The sequence below is a fragment of the Alnus glutinosa genome, chromosome 11 (genome assembly GCF_958979055.1).
Source record: "Alnus glutinosa chromosome 11, dhAlnGlut1.1, whole genome shotgun sequence".
NCBI lineage: Eukaryota > Viridiplantae > Streptophyta > Magnoliopsida > Fagales > Betulaceae > Alnus > Alnus glutinosa.
In genome coordinates this window covers 21950232-21964914 of record NC_084896.1, presented here as the reverse complement: position 1 = coordinate 21964914, position 14683 = coordinate 21950232, and the positions used below count along the sequence as shown (strand labels likewise).

At 36.1% G+C, this 14683-nt stretch overlaps 1 protein-coding gene and 1 non-coding gene across 2 annotated transcripts; one reads left to right on the top strand and one right to left on the bottom strand.

Annotated features, from left to right (window-relative positions):
* The first annotated feature begins 7174 nt into the window (after positions 1 to 7174).
* On the top strand, positions 7175 to 7275 carry LOC133882958 (U6 spliceosomal RNA). The gene has a single exon (XR_009902774.1). It is a non-coding gene; the product is annotated as a U6 spliceosomal RNA (small nuclear RNA).
* A 2853-nt stretch (positions 7276 to 10128) lies between these two features.
* Positions 10129 to 13772, bottom strand: LOC133881587 (glutamyl-tRNA reductase 2, chloroplastic-like). The gene is made up of 3 exons (XM_062320540.1): positions 13481 to 13772; positions 11857 to 12098; positions 10129 to 11639 (listed from the first exon to the last, which is right to left on the bottom strand). Exons 1-3 carry the CDS (start codon positions 13692 to 13694, stop codon positions 10518 to 10520), a joined length of 1578 nt encoding a protein of 525 aa, XP_062176524.1. The 5' UTR covers positions 13695 to 13772; the 3' UTR covers positions 10129 to 10517.
* Positions 13773 to 14683: the final 911 nt, after the last annotated feature.

Sequence of the window (14683 nt, the reverse complement as noted above, 5' to 3'; positions counted from 1 at the left end):
TTAGTTTATGACTTATTTACATAAGTTACAGCCTTGAATGCTATATTTTTGCTTTTATTCTTGATAATGTTTATTAGGGGTATACATTTGAGCTGTAATGCCGGAGAAAATAAATTACTTAAAAATTATATCTGTGTGTATATGCGTGTGTATATATAATACAACCGAATAAAAAATAATTGTTCAAATCGATAGCGATCATTCCCCAAAAATGGTGATTTATCCCCCAGAAATAGAGATCGATCGACATAGGATTGCAGAGTGCAGCATGCACGTAACACGTCTTTCAATTTTATCCTGATATTTTCCTCCATGCACGAACCCAGTTCGTGGGTTTTTGATTTCTGACTACCAGAAAGACTAACTAAACTAATTAAATGAGAAACCTCGAGTCTAATATATAGTTAGAAATCAAGTTTCCATAAATAAAAACTTGACTTATACTTAGTTGTAGATAATAGATTTTTATCTTGGTGATTAAGGCTTCGATGACTTGCTGGACAGCTCACTAAACACTTGTGTTCTCCCCAGCCACCGATCACAAACCACTTGTATGTGATCTAACCATCGAAGGCTTCTATAAATAGAAGCCATGCATCAATCGTTTGCTCATCTTCTTTAGAACCAAAGCTCTCTCTCTTTCAAAATCCTTCTCTGCAACTCTTTTTCTTCTCGGTTATGTGCATAAAACCAGAGGAAACATCCTCTTTCCCTTCTGTTTCCCCTCAGCCAGAGCCCAAAAACATAAAAGAAACTATCTCCTCATCTCTTTGTGTGTTACTGTGTTCTGTCTGCAGCAAGAAAACTCCGTTTTTCTCTCTTGGTGTGTCTCTCGGATAGTACTTGAAAACAGGAAACAAAACTCAGAAAATCCTCTAAAAACTCTCCTTTGCTCCTCTCTTGGTCTGCAACCTATTTCTCATAAAGTATAAAATAAAGAAAAAGAAACCACTAGCTTTCTCTCCTCTGTTCTTTCTCGACAGTATGAAGTGCAAATACCCAGCCTACTCTCTTCTTAAAAACTGGAAGGGAGAGCTCTTCTCAGTCCTTCCCTCGGCTAAAACAGGAGATAAAACTTTTGGAAAAAAATTATCTCTGAGTCTCACGGGTTGCATCTCCTTTAAAAGGAAAACAGAAAAAAATTCTCTCTCTCGGTAAGCCACTGCTTCTCCCTTGTTTTAGTTTGCTTTCTTTTTAAAGAAGAAAACGCTCACTCTGTTTCTTTCTCATTCGGCCGGTCCAGTAGAAAGGATCTCGCTCTCGGTTGGCTGTAGGCAGCAAGGGTACAGAAGCCTTTGGCGAGCCCCTACAACTCTATTTTTAGTTTCTATAGTTTAAAGTTATTAGGTTTAAGGTAAATGTCTAATCAATTTTACATATTTTTTCAACCAAAGTGAAGGGGACAATTCGCAAAGAAATTGGTAATGCAAAATTTTACATAATTGTTGATGAAGCTCGTGATGAGTCAATGAATGAGCAAATGGCTATAGGTTTTAAGATTTGTTGACAAAAATGGTTTTGTGCATTAACGCTTTTTTGGGCTTGTTCATATCTTTAATACTGCGGCAGTAACCCTACAAAATAGTATATATTTTGTATTGTCTCAACATAAGTTAGCGATTGAAAATATTCGAGGGTAAGGATATGACGGCGCAAGTAACATGCGAGGTGAGTAGAATGGGTTGCAAGCTTTGGTTTCAAATGATTGTCCATATGCCTACTACATTCACTATTTCGCACATTGTTTGCAATTGGCATCAAAGGAAGTTATTCATGCCCATCAATTTTTTACTAATTTGACTTTTATTGTCAATATCGTTGTGCCTCGTGCAATCTATTTGAAGAATTGCGGATTGTCCAAACTGTTGAAATTGCTTACCTGATTGAAATTGATGAGATTCAGAGTGGAATGAGACTTAATCAAATTAGTAATTTACAACATGCTGAAGATACTCGTTGGAGTTCTCACTTGATATCAGTTTCTAGCTTGATCAAAAGTTTTAGTCAAGCTTGTGAAGTTCTTAAAATAATTGATGTGGGAATTACTTCTTCGCAACGAGCAGAAGCATATTCAGTTTATCAAGTAATGACTTCGGTCCCGTTTAATAACTCACTTCCCCTCCCCCTCTCCTTATTTTCACTTCCCCCAAAAAATATCAACTTCAAAACATTTTTAACATTTTTTACTTTTTATATCACATCAACAATTTTTTATTATTATTTAAATAAAAAACCCACTACCATACAAAATTTTTCCATATAAATTATTTATATTTTATATCACATCAATCATTTTTTACTTTCACTCAACAAAAAAATTTCTCCCATAAGGAGAGGGGAGGGGGATATTAAATGTGGCCTTCATTTGAATTTGTCTTCATCTGGTATCCCATGAAAAAAACAATGCAGATTATTAATCATCTATGTTAAGAATTGCAATCAAAATCTCAAGACATTTTAAGTGTCATGAATCTTGTTTTATCTACTAAAGCATATATCCAACAATATAGAGATGATAAATAGGATGATTTACTTTCCAATGTCAAGTCATTTTGCGAGAAACACAATATAGATGTTCCAGATATGAATACTCGTTATGTTGAGAGGCGAGGTTGAGCTCGCCATCAACCTCGGATGTGGCCTGCCGGTCCGGCGGCGTCATCCGCCTAGTCCGGTGGCCCACCCACCGGCTGGGTCTCCCTCCTTTCTCCCCTGCCTCTCACGGTCAACACCCATTTCTCCCTCACTCACTCCTCTCGTCTCCCTCTCTGATTGTGTAAAGAGAAAAACATGCAGAGAAGAAGAAAAGAGGAAGGAAAAGAAGAAGAAAAAAAAAGAAAAAGAAAAGCAAAAGAAACAGATGCGGGAGTGGAAAGAAGAAGGAGAAGAAGAAGAAGAAAGAAAGAAGAAGGGAGAAAAAGAAAGAAGAAAAAACAAAAGCTGCAGGTACCGCACGTTTATAGAAGAAGAGAAAACAAAATAAAGAATAAAATACAAAAAGTAATATACACATGCCAAGATTAATAAAGGACTAAAGAGCAAAACGAAATGTACTGAAACTGAAGACATTACCTGCTGGTTTTTGCTCTGATTTTGCAACCTTTCTCAGTTCAGTGAAGAGGTGATGAAGAAGAAGTAAGAGTCAAGGGTTTATATAACTTAGATAAGTTGCGAACGTGGGACGGTGGGAGATAAGGATTAAACAGAAAAAGAAAGCTTGCAGATCCCGGCATTCACGGACAACCATAGATAATCAGAAAAAAAATCTCATGCTAATATATCTCATGCTAAACAAAAATAACCCACGTCCATCTGACTCTCTCTCTCTCTTTTTTTTTTTTTTTAAACTAATTATCAAATCTTAAAATATTTTAATAATTATTATTATTATTAGGGTGTTATAATTTATGTTAAGAATTGCAATCAAAATCTTAAGACATTTTAAGTGTCATGAATCTTGTTTTATCTACTAAAGCATATATCCAACAATATAGAGATGATAAATGGGATGATTTACTTTCCAATGTCAAGTCATTTTGCGAGAAACACAATATAGATGTTCCAGATATGAATACTTGTTATGTTGAGAAGCGAGGTTGAGCTCACCATCAACAAGCCGACTTTACAATTGAGCAACATTATTGAGTGGATATTTTTTGTGCCTCAATAGATTCTCAATTGCAATAATTAAATCGCCGGTTTAGTGAGCATACATGCAGTGGTGTTGCTTATTCTCGGCTCAGCTCTTGATCCTCGAGCCGCACGTGAATCTTTCAAAATTGATGATATTTGTCAGTAGGTAAACAAGTTTTATCCGTAAGACTTTATTGATCTTGAAAATGAACAATTGGAAATAGAACTTAACCATTATAAACATAATGTAGTTAAATATTCGAGTTTCCAAGCACTGTTAAATATTTCTAAATCGTGCCAATGATTGGTTAGTACCAGAAAATTAATTATCTACCAACTTGTTTTTCGAGTTATTCTACTTGTGCTTACTCTTTTCGTTTCTACAACTATAGAACAAACATTTTCAGCCATGAATATTGTCAAAACTAGGCTTTGCAACAAAATTGGAGATGAGTTTCTGATGAATCCTCTAATTGAGAGAAGTTGCCGCAACAATTAGCATAGATTCAATCATAGATGGATTTCGGGATTCAAAAATACAACGGGTTCCATTTTGATAGGTGTTTTGGCTGAAATTTATTGTATTATAAAACACATATTTTTTATATTTTCTTTTGTTTATTTATTTATTTATTTTTGTCAAAACTAAATTGATGTTAATTTCGTCTTTATATATTTATTTCATCTTCAATCTTTATATATTTCTTATTCATGCTTTGACCCCTATTCCTATTTTAATATATTTATAAACTAATTTGGCCCTTCCCCAAATTAATTCATGGCTCCATCCTTGTGTGCAGTTATGGAAGGAGTGGAGTATCAAGACTATCAGGATCCTTATATCGATCCTGATATATGAGGATGAGGCTATCTACTGCTTCTTTTGTGTGATGGACTACTTTGCTTAGTCTATCTTTTTATATATATTCAGGACTTATCTTTACACGTTCATTTGATATGTAATGTTTTATTTTATAGATTGTATTATAAAAAATGGTTACGTAATATCAATGTCACATGTGGCACATATGTTATCACTTTTGATGTGTATTTATTATGTGAAACACTTTGTTCATATTAATGTATGTTAAGGTATTTTAGACAAGTTCTAACGTGTTATAAGGGAATTGTCCATTTCGTTTAAAAAAAGAAAAAGAAAAGAAGATATACATATTTTTCGGCTACGAGATTTATCGTCTCTGATGTAGTAATGTCACGTAATTATTTAAATATGATTACTTACGTTTTTTTTTTTTGTAAAAGGCGGGGTATTACAGGAGCGGATATTAACTGCCACTGCATTCACTATCCACAACTATCCGCTATTAACTATTAGCTATGCTCACACGCGGATGCAGATGCATATGCGGTTAGCAAAAACAACTAATTACATATGCGGATGCAGAAAACTATTTTATGATATGCGGATACGCATCCGCATACCTTTTATATATAATATATACTATATTTAATAAATTCATTAAAAAAAACGTTGTTTTTGTGTTTAATACTAAAATGACATCGTTTTGAATTTTGTATATGTTATGTTTACATTCGTTTGATTAGCTGTGTTACTTTCTCAAATAACACTTTGTTAAAAAGGTAAAATGAATGTAAAATTAATATATTTTCAATAGATTAAAGCTTAATTTTTTTTTAAACAAGCTCAAAACATTAAAAATGGACTTAAATTATTTTAAAAATTGTTTAAAATATGCCATAATAAAAACCCAAAAAACTAAATTTGCTCATTACATAATATGCGGATAGCGGATGATAACCGCAATAATCACGCGAATGCGGTTAGTAAAAATATGATGCGGATATCTAAAAATAATATTATAATTTTGTGGTTGCGGATGCGGATGCGGATGCGAATATTGCAATAATTTGCTATCCAATAGCCACATCTGCATTTACATGTACATTCCTAATGTTTACAATACTAATAATCCTTATTTAAGAGAAAATGTTGTAGGTGAATAGAATATAAATAAGATAATCAAATTAAAATTTGGTTACCATCACAATTATATAGAAATAAGTTCTAACAAAAATAACATATCTTTCTTATTTTTATTTAAGAAAAAGTACATATATTCCACTTAAACTACTACCCAATTATTAATGTGCCTCTCAAACTACTAAACAATACAAATGTCCCCCAATAACAAAATATCATTCATAAAATTATAAAAATTCTTAATTGTTGTTTGATAAGTATAAAAATTCTTAAAATTACATGAAAACAAAATAAAAAATTCTTAAAGTACACATACCCTCTTGGATTTACATTTTTCTCATTTTTATTTTTATTTTTTTAAAAATTTAGGATTATTTTTGTGCCTTTTTGTTAGTTTAAAGAGATAATAACACGATTGGTAATTTAACGACCCATTGCAATAGGGTTGTAGTTATTAGAGTATGTACTTTTTCCTTTTATTTACATATGAGGAGATCAAAAAGAAAAAGAAAAAAAAAAACGAAAAATTATGAAGATATAAAGCCTATTTTTCTTTCTTTATATATATATATATATATATATATATATATATATCGCTCTTGAATACGAAGAATCTCTTCCTATATATTTTATGAAATTTGATATTTATTATTTACCGCTATTATTCAACAGGTGTGCTTCAAAGGCGCAAACAGATGGTAATAGCCACTATGCCTTTTATTTGGGAGGCAACAAATTAGAAAAAAAAATAAAAAGAAAAGATTGGTTGGGAGGCAACTAGTCCCACACTGTTCAGTTACAGGAAAAAAGATGACCAAAGCAATTGACGAGCAAAAGCGTAAAAGATTACGGTATCCTCTCTCTCTCAGACAAGACAAGACGGCATGATTTATATGACTATTCCATGACACAGAGAGAGAGAGAGAGAGAGAGAGAGGCGTGGGTGGACGCCGCTTCTTTGCTCCTTGGGGCCCGGGATTTGAAACCTTCTCTTTTTCCTTTGCTCTTGTTGCAGCCAGCTAAGATTTGTTCTGGAAAGATGAAGAAGAGCTCTTCTTTCTCTCTTCCCGGAAGAAGAGCAACAACTTCTGTGGCTGGTCGTGAGGCTGTGGAATGGAGCTCTTGGTGGGTGCTCTCCTCCCTTCAATGGAAGATGCACCCCGCTCTAGTTTCTGACCAACCACGTCACAAGGAGGCTTGGGATGAAGACGCATCTCCACTGGGAATTCCTCAGCCGATATGACCGCAGACCGTCTCCGGTCTCCTCCTCTCTGTGCTCTCCGGTAAGGGCCCATAGCATATATATATATCGAAAGAGTTGACTGAGCTTATTATAAATATTAAATCATAGCAATATATATATATATATCTACATCCGTTTTAGTTATGACCCTAAAGAGGCCCAAATCTCGGCTACAATATGATAGATAGCATCCTCGGGCCAGGCCTAAATTAAGACGTACACCGGCCCAATTCACGACCTACGAGATCCCTTTTTGTTTGGAGCCAACTTGTCCCACATCGCTCGGCTGCAACAACAAAGATGAGTTTATAATGCAAAGCAGAACATAGGAGTTCGTCCTTCGGGACATCCGATAAAATTGGAACGATACAGAGAAGATTAGCATGGCCCCTGCGCAAGGATGACACGCATAAATCGAGAAATGGTCCAAATTTTTTTTTCTACCTCTGTGATCTCGCAAAATTTTTGCTTCTATGGCGTCTTCTTCGTTCTTTTCGGTTTGGTTTTTGGTTTGGTGCGGTTATTGTGTGCAAAACTGTGACGGACACCGTGTCTCCGTCGACGTCTTCATCGGCAGTGGAAAGATTGAATTTTTGAAATGATTTTGTGTGTTTTGTAGACCCTTTTGGAAAAAATTTAATTGGGTGGTTTTGATTTTGGTTTTTGTTCGTTTATAGGGTTCCATACAGTTTATTCTGATTTTTTGCTGAGTACTTTCACTAGTGTTAGTTGTGGAAGGGCTTTGGTTGGGTGAATTTACTGCCCTGTGACCTGTCTTTTTCTTTTCTTTTCAAAATTACCTCATAGGGGTTTGTTTCAATTCTAAATGTATCCCATTTTTCTTAACTAACATCTAAATTTGCGTTTTGTGATGAAGATTGGATATTAACTCAGTTTGGATTGTATGGTAATGCAGTCAAGTGTATTTGCCGTTACACATAAAACAGTGTTTGTGGAAGCATTGTTTCAATGCTCAACCTTACCTTAATCTTTGTCCTCCTAGTTGGAAAGCATGTTTCCATAAAGATTTTAATTTTTTGTCAGATTGTGTAAGATCTACTTTTAATATGTTTATTCTAATCTAGTCCCACCCTTTCCCTTTCAATCTTCTCACACTAGCATTATATGTCAAAATTAATACGCTCTGTGCTTATACACAAGACAAGACTGAAACATTTATTCACTGTTTAGCCAACTCCTAGCTCTCTTTAGTTCTTCTTTTATTAGTTAATATTTCGAGGTGAAGAGGCTGCTTTTATTTGCACCATGCATGCATCGGCTAATTGTCTTGACCTAGAAAGAGCCAATTTCTTCTCCTTCTGGAAAAGGGCATGGTTCTTGTTAAATATGTAAGCTCAAGGCCATAGTTTGCACCAATGACATTGATCTATTGCTTTTAAGTGCTCCAACTGTGGGACAAAATACTTTAACAACCATGCACACTTCATTGGAATTTAATAGTCTTTAAATTGGGTCTAGGACTATCAGTTCTTTAAGTTTCTTTGCTAGCTTATGTGATTAAATATTTGGATTAGTCATCTGTTATGAATTATGTATTGGCTTCTCCGTTCTATGCGGACTTTGTGGTTGATGCCTGATGGAGATGGTTCAGGGGCTTTGAGTGATAGTTTACTTTGAGTAAGAGCTATCGGTATGCAATTGAGGTATTTTGAATGCAGTTGAGATTATGAAATTGGATAATCGGATGGGTAGTCTTGCTGGTAAGGTGCCTGTAGAGTTCATTATGAAGAGTTGGCCCAGGCCCCAGGGTAAATATGGGTCTTTTGGTTGCTGCTGTTTGTTTGCTGGTAATCATATCTATGGTCTTGCGTTGGAGGATGACTGGGTTAAAGGACTCTGTTACATGGTCAAAATTACCTGTGGATGTTTCCGATGTTAATGTCAATCAGGGCTACCCACAACCATAAGGTAATTCAGCTTGCCTCAAAAGGATCTGAAGGGGGTTTGTGCAACATATGACATGTTCATGCTATAGAAAATTAGTAGCTTTAGGGATAGTAGAATTCCCAGTTGTATTTTCTGTAACAGAAGATAAGTTTGAATATATTTGAAGTCTTTAAAGATCTTCATGTAATTGGTGTGTATTGTGTTGTTATTTTGTAACTTGTATTTACATTTTTATATAGACTGGAAGCTAGAGAGATACTATACCTTTGTATAGTGCCGCTACCAGAGAAGGCTGTTTAATGCTAGGCGTCCAGACCTACTACGCTCGAGTCACATCCCTGGCACACTTTCTATATCCACTAAGGCTTCATCCCACTTCATTTTACCAACTATACCTGATATAAAGCCGTTCTATAACAATTCAAGACAACAAGAAAGCAAGAAAACTATAGCGATCAGTTTGGAAGCGTCACGGGTGGGAGGAGGGTGAGAGCTGAGCCCGCATGCTCTATGCTTTCCCTCTGGTAAAAGATTGTATTAGTAGTATATAGTCTAAACATATACATTTATTGGCTTTCTTTGTTGCAGTTATGTTTCTTGTGCTTCTTTGTGTGAAGGAGGGTTTTTTCCAAATTTGCTCTGTATTTGAAATATTTTTATACAACTTTCAGAATTCGAAGTTGTAAAATATCTATTCTTGCATCACGCCTTGTTGCCTAAGAGGCCTAAAACATCTATTATCTATTGAGTTGTGAGAACTAGTTTAATTCTCAGAAAACCATTAATCCCTTCAACTCTCACGTGTTCCTCAGTTTTGGGCACTTTCACTGTTGCTTTTGAACTGCTCAAGGTTTACTTTCTAGCTGTGTTTTACACAAACTGAAAGGCAACCGATCAACTGGCATTGTGTAGTTACCAATTTTCTCCTGCTCTTTCTGCTTTGAAATTGGTTTCAATTCTTCTCTTAATGATGCAACAAGTTAAGAGAAACCTCTTTTTCTTACCGTTTGATCGACAAAGTGAGGGGACTATTGTTTAATGGCGTTGGTTGGAAGTTTGAGCAGCCTTTTACAAGGAAGATAGAATCCAATTGTGTTCAAATTTTTAATGAAATGGAAAATATGTAATTTATTTACTTCATGAGTATTACGTTCTCTTGGGACGGGCTCCCCTCTAATTGGGGAGGCTCTCATTTTCTCTAAATAGGCTCAGATCGTGTCACATCAACCAAGTAAAAGTATAATCAAGTTGAAAATCTGAAAATCAAGGCAAAAGTTCTTCCCACCATCTTTGACCACTGTATGTAATAATGTAAGCACTTGTCAACTCAATCTTTTATTGGGGGGAGAAAAGGGAATGCATAAGAATTTAAAAGGAAAAATTGAAAAATATGAATGGTTGACATTTCTCAAAACTCGAAAGAATCAGTGAGTTAATTACAAATAAATCATTGTAGTCAGCTATCAGGACAAATACCTAATAGCCAGACCAAGCTCATCTCAGCATCTCATGTTTGCTTCCTACTTTGCCGGATATCTATTCCCAAGTAATACAGACCTACAATTCCCCGAGTGTGGTAAAGAATCAATAAACAGAATGATTCTTAATGTACAGCACCAATGTGGAGAATAAGGTCCCTCTCATTTACGGAAGATGTGTGTCGGGTTTGGATCGTATCGAAACATGTGTATAAAATTATATAAATCAATTCTAATCCGACCGATTTAACTAATTAGTTTAACTAGAGTAAGAGAAACTATTTCGAAGCAATTACTTACGCTTCTGCTCCATCTTAGCTTGAACTTTCTGTTCTAAAACGGCCGTATCTGTCTCGAGGTCAAACATTCGATTAAGAGCATGCATGTTCTCAAGTATCTCATCCAGAGTACGGGTGTCATCACATCTCAGGTTCTCCATTGGACCATGAAGAATCTTTTTTACTATAGCTGTGCTAAGATCGTAAATAGCTTCTTTTGACTTCCCGGAGATGTCATCACCTATCTTTGATAAACACTTGTTCAGCTCAGCATCCCTGATCCTTTCACAACGGCTTTTTAACCTCTTGATGGTGGGAACAGTCTCAAGGGAATCTTTCCAAGCTTCGAATTTCTTCAATTCCTCTTGTATAATTGTCCCAGCCTCCATAGCTTTTCGGAGTCTATCCTCCTTGTTAGCTGCCACAACTTCCTTAAGGTCATCCACATTGTATATGACTGCAGTCTCAAGATCTGAGACAGATGGTTCCACATTCCTAGGAACTGAGATATCGATGAAAATCCGCCTTCCAATTTCTGATCGCACGGTGGGGAGCATCTCCACATGCTCTTTCGTGAATAATGGGGTTTCTGATGCAGTGCTGGTGAAAACTACATCAGCTTCAGCAGCACACGCTCGCATTTCTGAGAAGGGTTTGTAAATTATTTCAACATCCTTGAGCTCTTCATGTATGGCGGCAACTCTTTCTTTAGTTCTGTTCACAACAACCATATTTCTGCACCCTTTTGCGACCAAGTGTTTGATCACGAGTTTCCCCATCTTCCCAGCTCCAATCACCAGCACTCTGGCATTAGCAAAAGAAGAATCTGGAAGCTTCGTTAAGGCAAGTTCCACAGCAGCAGAACTGACAGAAACTGACCCTGATGCAATGTTCGTCTCACTCCTAACCCGCTTCCCAACAGTAATTGCATGCTTGAATAGCCCGCTGACTTTCCTATCAAAGCCAGCTATTCCTTGTCCAACTTTAACAACTTGTTTAACCTGAGCAAGGATTTGACCCTCCCCTAGAACAAGAGAGTTAAGCCCAGCGGCTACTTCAAACAGGTGCTGGGTGGCCTCCTTGTTATACAACACAAACCGGTGCTTACAAAGCTCGGAAACAGAAACCCCACTTATCTGCAATGAACAAAAGATAATATTTGTTATGTCGAAAAGAAAGCTAATATGGTCAATTGCCAGCTATGTACAGTAGAAATTCAGAGAAATCTTCATATAGATGTCATGAAGGATAGATGTTAAAGGATAGTTTAATACTTTTCACATGTTCACCAAAGAAATCCTAGGAAAGAGGTAAATAAAGAAAATTATTTACTAAAATGATGCTAATAAATACCTTTGACATCCATTCTGTCACTTCTTTAACCCCACGATGCTGAGACAGAGCCACAACATATATTTCCATTCGGTTACAAGTACTAAGAACAGCAGCTTCCTCTATATGGTTCATAGCACAGAGCTCAGTAATGGCTTGAGGACACTGTGCTTCTGGGATGGCTAGTTTTTCACGTATCTCAACTGGGGTAGAGTGAACATCAAGGCCTATGACCACAATGCAGCTCCCTTCCTTTGTATATCCTAAAGAAAAGGTAAGAATAGGTCAGCAAATTATCTCCCTGATTAAATTACAAAAGCTAAGGGTTTCTTATGTGGCACTAGAACTAAAAGGCACCATTCCTCTTCAATTCCTTTCTGAGAAACAATTATCAACACATTTGGAAGCAGAGGAGATACAAAATGTCATAATCACTACCCATAACACAAAATGGACAAGAAGACAAAATAACTCAGAACTCAAGATAACATGATCAAAAATCACTCTCACTATAATTCAAATGTCAATGCAATCAGTGTAGGTACACACCGATTTGCACTCTCCAATCGTGTCATTTGACAACAATTCAAACAAACAAAGATGCTATCTGCTAAAGTTAATCAAAACATTGCAATGTCATGCGAGCTCATTTCTCTTTATATCTAACTAGGTATTTTCTCTTGTATACTTTCTGTGTACCTTATGGCGGCTTACACTTATCTGTAATTAGGGAATTATCCACGTTGGTATGAAAATTATCAGAACCCTGCCAACACAACACACCTGCCCACAAATCTCTGAGACCAACTAGGAGCTAGGACCTCAGAAAACTTCACCTCTCTAATATGAGATTTCATGCGACCCATCAGCAAACATCTTCACTTTACAAATTTCCAACGCATTGCTGAGATACTATTTACCTTTCTGTCGGCATAATCTCACTCCATCGTTGAGACAGCTATATGGTTCTTTATTCCACAAACTCACCGCTAGGAACTGGCAAAGTTTAGAGTTAAGAAACTCTCATGTTCAACATCCTTAACCCATATTGGGGCACCAGACCCAACTTTGGATCCACATGTTGTCAAAATTCTGAAGGCACCATCCCCAGAATCGAACACAGGGAAACATTGTAAGTTGTAAAATGTTACAATATAAATTAAAGGATTAAATTCATCCATTTCTATAAACTTAACCTTTTGAGATAAGAAGTGATTTACCTATATCATGAAGTTAAACACTATCGGCATAATTCACCTCTCATTTTAATTAAATATTTTACGTGAACCTCACTTATTTAAGGGATTAAATGATTAAATTCATCCGTCCTATAGGCTTAACTTTTTGAATAAGCGAATTAATATAAAACTAAAAATTGTCAAATAAGAGTTGACTGCAAATGTGTTTCGTATTAGCAGTCGTCAAAATTCTCAACCTCGAATGCTGACCCGAAAATCCCAATATACCATTTCCTCTATCCAATCTAGAAAACCTTTCTATCAAGAATTTCACTTAAACCAATGAACAATTAGACATACTAAAACAACAAAAAATGGGTATTTACATACATGGGTGTGTGTGAATTGGAACAAAAACCCAACTTTAGTAACAAAACAAAAGTTTTTAGATGAAAAATGGGGCTCACTGTTAACAGGAGACGACTTGAGCAGCTCAAGAGGCGAGGCAGTCAACGCCCTCGAGTCGATCTTCTGGCTTCTGATCTCAAAGCGCTTGTAGAATACCGAAGCTTGATCGGAAGGAAAGGCAGCCGACGAAAACGCCGTGGCAGTGGCCTTGGTTCGCTTTGCACTCGCAGATGTAAGAAGAGAGGTCGCAAGACCAATAGTAGATGCCGCCATTGGATTGGACAACGTGAAAAAGCTGAGAGAGCTCCAAGATACAGAGACGATGAGAGAAGCTGAATATAATATATATCGAGAGAGAGAGAGAGAGAGAGAAACGTTCAAAGTTGGGTAGGAATATGGTTTGGTGCGAAAGATTTGACCGAGGCAAAACGGGAACGAATGTAAAGACGCGTTTTGTCCACACGCCCACCGGCCATCAGCTCTGACGCCTGACGCTCAATTTGTCTTCCATGTTTCCTTTTTCATTTTCTCGTCCGCTTTTAGACTTTTAATTTAATTTTATTTTAAAAAAAAATGCGAAGTCAAAATTTGAAATCCAATTGGATTGGGATTTGGGGGACGACGAAGAATACACGTATAAAAGAAAACAGAAGGAAAAAGACTGAAATAATGATTTGTTTAAATTTAGACACGTTCGCCAATTGGAGACCCATTGTATAAAATATATGCATTATCATCTAATAATTCTAATATTTCAAAAATATATTAATTGATAAGAGCTTCCATTTCTGTCAGAAGATGTTCGAAAACACACCGGTTTGACTGCAACTTCAGTCCGGCCATTTGCCCACCAATAATCACTCAATACGGCAGCTAAAAATTAAAAAATAAAATGCTGCTTGATGTACCAGATCTTTCTCACAAATAACCTTTTTTTTTTTTTTCATTCTTTTTTTTCCTATTTGCTAAGCTTACTTATTGAGAGCATCTCCGGCATATGCTCTACTTTAGCCAAAAAGTTAAATTTAACTATTTTTGGCCTTTTTTCTTCTCCAGTAGATTAGTTACTTTAACCATTTTTCCTTAACTGTGAACAGTAAATAGCCAACAATGGCTATTTACTGTTCAACACTACAAACATTTTTTATTAATATTTTCTCACTCTCCCTCTTCGTTCCTCCTTGTCCTAATGCCCTTCTTTCCTCCGACAATGGCTATTTACTGTTCAACACTACAAACATTTTTTATTAATATTTTCTCAC